The 7500-nt window shown below is 35.1% G+C and overlaps 2 protein-coding genes across 5 annotated transcripts in view; one reads left to right on the forward strand and one right to left on the reverse strand.

The window, feature by feature from the left end:
* LOC122254079 (uncharacterized) overlaps positions 1–4146 on the reverse strand; it is a 33230-nt gene extending 29084 nt beyond the window's left edge. For all 4 annotated transcript variants that reach the window (XM_043017594.2, XM_043017586.2, XM_043017575.2 and 1 more), the window contains exons 1-4: positions 4086–4146; positions 1532–1643; positions 780–1397; positions 1–40 (exon numbers count right to left, since the gene is read on the reverse strand). The exon at positions 1–40 is cut by the window's left edge and continues 272 nt beyond it. In XM_043017594.2, the coding sequence (XP_042873528.2) occupies positions 1–40; positions 780–1397; positions 1532–1615 (742 nt within the window). In that variant the 5' untranslated portion in view covers positions 1616–1643; positions 4086–4146. The remainder of the gene's footprint in view (positions 41–779; positions 1398–1531; positions 1644–4085) is intronic.
* Positions 4147–4312: 166 nt separating this feature from the next.
* Positions 4313–7485, forward strand: Sf3b6 (splicing factor 3b subunit 6). The gene is made up of 4 exons (XM_043017654.2): positions 4313–4366; positions 5781–5899; positions 6728–6857; positions 7067–7485. Exons 1-4 carry the CDS (start codon positions 4340–4342, stop codon positions 7163–7165), a joined length of 375 nt encoding a protein of 124 aa, XP_042873588.1. The 5' UTR covers positions 4313–4339; the 3' UTR covers positions 7166–7485.
* Positions 7486–7500: the final 15 nt, after the last annotated feature.

Genomic DNA, 7500 nt, shown 5'->3' on the forward strand with positions numbered 1-7500 from the left:
CTTCTTCTAATTTTATTTCTGTATTTTCTATAACTGCAGACTGAAATACAAAGATCACAAACTTTAGTTCTGATACTCAATAATTCTTTCCCTTAATGCTAATCTCTCTTATAATGTCCTAAGTCCTATATCACAACTACACACAACTATACCCCTACAAATACACACCCCTATCTTCACACATACAAACCCAAACACACACCTACACCCCCACCTCAACATACACAAGCACACAGACTTGCACACAGAATCACAGTCACACTCATACCCATACAAAAATATATCTAAAAATATATGTGTTATTCAGTAATGTATATATGTAAGTAATTTCTAAATAAGTTTGTGTATATATCTACATACATGTGCTTGTATATTTACAATGCCTATACATTTTATAAATTATGTATTGTATAAAATGGTTGAATAATTCAAGTTTCCTCTAAACTTGCTACTGAGGACTCTGCATCAAGACTCATCCAAACTGATGATAACTTTTTGCAGTTACATTCCAATTGCAAGAGGTTGCATGACTGCATTTCAAATATTTCTCCCGCAAGGCCTAAAAACAGTCTTCTCCTTCACTAATGCAAAATTACCCCCAATGTAAAAATATGCTAATATTTGGGAATTGCTGAGTAATAGGACAACCTACAACATAAGTATAAATAGGGTAACATCAACATGTAACTGTTAAGGAACATCACAAATAATCATATCACAAAAAATCTTAAGCATAAGTAAAAAGGCACGTGTTCCTCAAAAAACATATCTTTGCTCACCTCTTCTCTTGGTGTGCTTGGTAATCTGGGCTTCTCTTTGATGATTGTTGGTGCTCCTGAGGTACTACTTGACTCCTTTTCACACTGGTTATTCACTATGACTTTCTCACTTACACTAGGCCTAAGTGTTTCATTGGGTGACTCCGTTTCACTTGTTCTTTCAGATCTGTCCTCCACATTGCCTTTTTTTCTAGGCTGACTGGAATTACTGTTAGTCAATTCATCGTCAATTCTCCTTTTCTTTGACTGTGGGCTGCTTTCTGCCCAGTTCTTAGGAGGGGATTGCTGCACTCCCCCTCCCCCTCCCCCTCCTCCTCCCCCTCCTGAATGGGGAGAGGGAGACTCATCGGGCACTGCCAGGCCTTTGATTCTGAGACACTCTGCTGCTTTTATAAGTCCTGCGAGCTCATTCTGCAACACATTCACTTCTCCAAGGTACATGTAGTTCAACAGTGCCTCTAGTTCTTGATAACGTATGTCCTTTAGTACGATGACAGGGTGTTTGCACGGTGTCTTTTCCATCATCTCCACAAAGTAGTCACTGCATGTCGACAGGACAAACTTGTGCACATCGTAAAATCTTCCTGAACATGCTATCGTGATGTCACTGTAGGTTTGCTGCCAATATAAAGAACAAAATTATTCTTAAGACACACTTACAACGGCACTAATAGTATCAACTGTAGTAACAGTAATAGTAGTACATCTGTTACGGATGATATAGAGATTTACTCAAGTAACATAGTACCTACCTTATTTCGTAAGGATGACAGCACTTGTAAGAACGATGTGCGGTGGTTATTCCAACGTAGGGAGAGCAAGCCATCTCCTGCCATTGTGATCCAGTGTGAAAGGAATCAGGTCCTACAACAGGACAACTATGTATTAGCTAAAATTATTATTCTAAGTACATTCACTTCCCCTCCCCTACTATCCTTTCCTAAAACACAGTGTTCTAGTCCAACATCAAATGCACTGCCTCACTGCTAGCAACATTAAAACTATGCCATAACCCCTAAAGGACTTGCATACTAAATAATCATGCTCAGTAAAGGCCTGCACAATTTGTGCTAACACTCTCCAAGAAGTCAGAAAATTACTGCAGTATTTTCTAGTATCATGTAGATTTTGACCTACAGATTCCAAAAATACAACTATTTTATGTCAGATTACAAGATTGTGCATCTTTTGGGGTTGAATAGCCTTCTTCCATAAAATATAATAAATCTATACATGTTTTTAAGATACACCAAGGTTGGATATCTGGCACTGGAATACATTTCTGATTTACTACAGTTCTGCTATTTCCTTCACATGCATAGATACACATTGAAGCATTGTCATAATCAGAGCTAGGTTAGATTAGGTGTAGCTAAGTTAACTCAGCTTTAGTTAAGGATAGGTTTTGATTAAGCTTAGTCTGCTTAGGTTAGGTTAGGATAGGTTTAGTTAGGTTAGATTTGAATACATTCAGGTTTGGTCTGCCTCAGATAAAACAAGCCTAAAAAAAATAAAAAAAATAAATGATTAAGAAAAACCTTTAGTTTCAATAATGAAGTAACAGGATATGGGGGAAAACAGTAAATTTACTTTGGTTTTTAACTTTCACTAAGGGCAAAATTGATCTTTAATATATAGAGCTCAATTTTACAAACCAGAAAATTTTATCTTTGACACTACATTTTTATATGGTTGGATATAAGATTGTAAGCCTTCCATCACAGATCAAAACAAGTTTCAAGTGGATTTGGATAGAACACAGACAATATAAGTATGAGGGAAAAGTAGTCACTAACCAGAATTGGACATTGCACATATATATAAAATCTGATAGGATGGTTATAAAGAACATAAAAGGAAACACTACTAGGTACACAGAAAACTCATCTGTGCAAATTACTGTAAGCCAATAATAACTTATCAAAGTCCATGGACCTACACATCAAGTGATGCCATGACTTCTGCACTTGCTGCTTTGACAATGGTCAACAAAGATATTCCAGATAATTCACAAAATCCATAGTTTGAAAGTTCCTGCTTGTTAACCCAATGATGACGGTGTGTCACGGCAAAGTGCCTGATGACGGGGCGACACACCAGTGTGACGTTCCCGAGGCGATATTGCATAGGCCCGTCGTAGTTGATTGCCACTTCTCACCGGGCCCGTCGGGATTGGGTTAATTAGTAAAATTTACTAAAGAGATCAAAATCAACTACATAACTGTATTTACAATAAATAAGTTATTAATCCTATGGCGACAGTGCATCACACCCGTGTGACACTGCTAAATTCCTGATGTCGGGGCATCATGCCAGTGTGACGTTTCCAATGCAATATTGCAATGGCCCGGCATTTGGGTTTTCACTTATTGACGTGCCCCGTCGGGAAAGGGTTAACATGTACATGGAATTATACATCTAATGAGATGGTACTCCTCTTTATCTTAAAATTCACAAAACAGGAAATGTTTCCAATATATGTCCTATCCAGCAAATCTAGCTGTGATCTGTCATGTTAAGTCAATCTGAAGTTTAACATGATAGTGAAGCAGTGTCAACCGACCATCTCAGCCTCAACACTTGATGCCCCAGATATTACCAACAAATCTCCACCACCAATATTCTTGCAAGATAGAGTTTACACTGCTTCCTTATGATAAATCACCAGAAAACTTTGCAATTTCTGTTTTGCTAGAAACATACATTGTTGGGTCTGTTCCTGTTTCCTTAATTTGCAGGCGACCAGTGCGGAGAAGCAGGTTTTTCCTAAATATTTACTAATGATTGACTTCAACACGCTAATTCTCCAAAAAATTTGATTTAGATGGCTTGCTTGTAATGTCAAATGAACATTTACAGTATCCTTAGTCCACAGAAATCAACCTCATATACAATCACATACCTTGAGAATTGTGGGGTATATAACCAAATAAACCAAACAAACAATAAAACAACCTGCATATCTACCTCCATAAATCAACCTGATTAAATAAAACAAATGACAAAATCGGGAAAGTAAAACAAGATCCTAAAAAGATAAGAGCATAAGAGGATAAACTACTATACAGCACAAGAGATACATAGTAAAGCTTATTAATAAATCAATTAGCTCGTATACCATAAGCAAACCATGAATCCATGAAGAGAAAACATAACATGTCATAAACAGACTGATTAAATGAATAATATGTTGCTTATCATCACATAATAATCGTAAGAAATTTGTGCTTCAGTGTCATTAAGTGGCCTACGTTCCATAATAAATCTCTAACAACACAAAACCCGGCGAAATAGGAGGTAATTTACCAAAAATCGTTTGTGGAAGGAGATCGTAAACCGCGAAGGTAATAATATAAACAAGGATATTTCTAAGGGAGCTAAAGGATAAAGTTAGTTTCATCATGTGTGTTGTTGATAATGTTTTTGATACCGGTCATCGTGTATAACTTATCTAATAGTTATGGTTGATTAAATGTCTATTCACTGTTCATAATCTTTATACACAAAAAAATAAATGTAAACTTTATACGCATGCTCCTCAAACGTTTATATTGTCAACAATGGCGTTAGCACAGAAGCGTACACATGTAAGTGATTTTTATTTTAATTCATACATTTAGGGTAAATAGTACCGGGAAATTGATTGTCTGTTTCCGTAGTTAAGGTACGTTAGAAGTTTCCAGTAATTTAATGGACCAGGGAGTTAATCTATCGAATCAGCCATGTGTTTAATTGTTTTCTACCGGAGTTTCATGAAAACGATTATTATTTTTATTATTTATTCATTAGGACTAAGGTCGATCGGAAAATTGCGGTCATTCTTGGTGAATAATGGGAAAAAATGTTTAAATGCTTTCATTGGGGGACATATATTGGCTATATTACACCCAAATCCACTTGAAACCTTCAGTCCAGACTGAATTCTTTGAAGTGACTTGGAGAAATTAAAATACTTTCAAAATATTGTATGGTTATCCATGTGTTGGGCTGAAATTTTGCATGGAAGTTGAGTCACTACCAAACTCTGATCATCGGAAGATTGATTAATCAGGGTTTAGACTCCTTGATATGTACACTCAACCCAAATTTGTCTGTGACTTCCTGCCTTATCACTGACTTACTGAACCATAAAAAAATCAGAAAAATTTAAATGATATTGGTCTGTATGATGTGAAGATTATAACACTTGTTCAGTTGAGGTGTGTGGATACTGTTCTTTTTGTTTGTACAGCCATAAACCTGGTCATCATTATAGGTCTTCAGTTGTTTGAGGTCCTTTTGCTTAATATAAATTTGTGTATGCCTTGGTTTATTTATTGATAGTAGTAGCACAAACTGAATATTTGAATTTAGTGGACTAGTGTTTGCTGCAACTCACTCAACCTCACTAAGTAAAATCCTGTTTTTAGTATGTGGTTATTGGATGTGGAGTAAAAAAAAAAAAAATTAAGTAATTTACATGGAGAAATTCGTCATACCATAAAGCAACTAAGAAAGCCTTTGGTTAAACATGATGATATTGATTGATTTGTCAAGGCATTGTTGTCACAATAGTAAAAGAATGATGGACATGGTAATGGTTAGGGATTGCAACAGCAACATAACCTTTTCTGTATAGGTTTGTGGCCACCATATCCATGCATTTTAACTGGTAGAGGCAGATATTATTAATGTTAAATCAGTATTTGTATATATTAGTAATGGTCTATCAGCAATATCTATTCTACTTGTTTGATTTATTTGGACTCTTGTACTAGTACTCCAACATCTGTATGTAAGGTTATGATACTGTCAACTTTGAGATTTTCATAAGCTGGCCTCCTTTACTGAAAGGGTTCCTTGTAATTTTTATGTTAATATACTCTGAGATATCAAGGAATCTAGATTATCATTGTATTATGATTGTTTTAAATGTTCTCACCCATTGATTTTTTTTTTTGTCATTATTGAAAAAAACTGGCAAATATTTATCGTAACACTGATAATCTTATTTATCCATAGGTCCGACTACCCCCAGAGGTTAATCGCATACTCTATGTGCGAAACTTGCCTTACAAAATCACAGGGGAGGAAATGTATGATATTTTTGGAAAATATGGTGCCATCAGACAGATCAGAGTGTAAGTATAACAGTCCCTTAATATTTGAGAACTTAATGATTTTTTTTTATCTTAGTGGTTGGGATTTTTCTATTGGCTGTTTATGACTAATTTTGTATTCTGCATAACTCATTGACACTGGGAGTCAACAAGGTGTCTATTTGTAGGCCTACTGGACCTCACCTGTTTACCCTATTCCTTGAATTTTCAGTAATAAAAGTTTTATCATTATCATTATAATAATTGTAATATTAATGGCAATAAGAATGGTAATAAAAATAATAACTTTTTCCCACAAAATTCAAGGGATGTAGTAACCAAGTGTAACCAGATAGGCCTACTTATTGATTGACATACATGCTTGCAGAACTGGATAAAAAAAGGCTTCAAACTAACCCATAGCGAATAGTGCATGTCCATAGCAGCAAAATGGTTACAGTCTAAATTTGTTTGATTTTATCCAAAGTAATTATTGTTTTCATGATATTTTATATTACATAAGTCTTCCTTATAAAATCTCAATAAAGGCTTATATTTAGTTAGTAGCATTAATCCAATGACAAGGCAGTTTTTGTTCTGCCCAGTCTTAACACCGGGGTAATTTCAAGCATGCAGGCCTAACATCTCGGGCTATTGACCTGCTCTGGCCCTAGCCACCTGCACATTATCACCCAGCATGGGGGCCTTACAAAAAGCCATGACATCACATCACCCAGCATTTACGGGTTAAAGTAAAAAAAAAATACTCAATGACATTTCAAGATCACTTTTGATATATAGTGTCTTTGGCTTCATTGTCTCTTAATTCAACAACCACACTGAATATTTAAAGAGATTTTCTATTTGCAGAGGTAACACACCAGAGACTAGAGGAACAGCTTTTGTTGTGTATGAAGACATTTTCGATGCGAAAAATGCATGTGATCATCTTTCTGGTTTCAATGTCTGTGGAAGATACTTGGTTGTCCTCTACTACCAGGTAAGAGAGTTAATTTTGTATGTTGTTAGGATATTCATACTATGTGAGCCAAAAATATATATAAACAAAAATTATATATTAAATGTAAAGCACTGGTCTTATGTTGATGAGATAGTACTCGTCACATTCTGGTAAAACATAATGTTTATGATTAGTAATATAATTGGTCCTCTGTGTACGCTAACCCCCTTCTCCTTCTCCTTTTACAGAGTAACAAGGCTTTCAAGAAAATGGATGCTGAGAAGAAGCAAGCAGAACTGGATCGTGTGAAGACAAAGTACAATATTAACCCGGAAGAGAAGAAGTGATTGTACATAAATATTTATATCATTTTTATTTTTTGTTGTAATGAAGTTGGATGTTTTGTAAGAAATGTCATGATTAGGTTGATAAGGCTAGAGGTCCTTTTTATATTGTGTGATGCTGCAAATTTTTTTGATTTAGGAAAGTCAACAATAATATTTAAAAAATACTAATAGTCATTTAGTGTATTAGGTCCATCATTTCCAGTAGAAAGTTTCTATTGGACATTTTCCAAAGATATTGCAACAACCTTGTTATTTCTTTTTCACAATAGTACAATATTCCATGTATAACTTTTTGAAATAAACATTTTTATTGTCTAAAAGGTTTTTCAGTAATA

Source organism: Penaeus japonicus, unplaced genomic scaffold (genome assembly GCF_977035675.1).
Source record: "Penaeus japonicus unplaced genomic scaffold, GWHDUDI00000001_assembly GWHDUDI00000001, whole genome shotgun sequence".
Classification (NCBI taxonomy): Eukaryota; Metazoa; Arthropoda; class Malacostraca; order Decapoda; family Penaeidae; genus Penaeus; species Penaeus japonicus.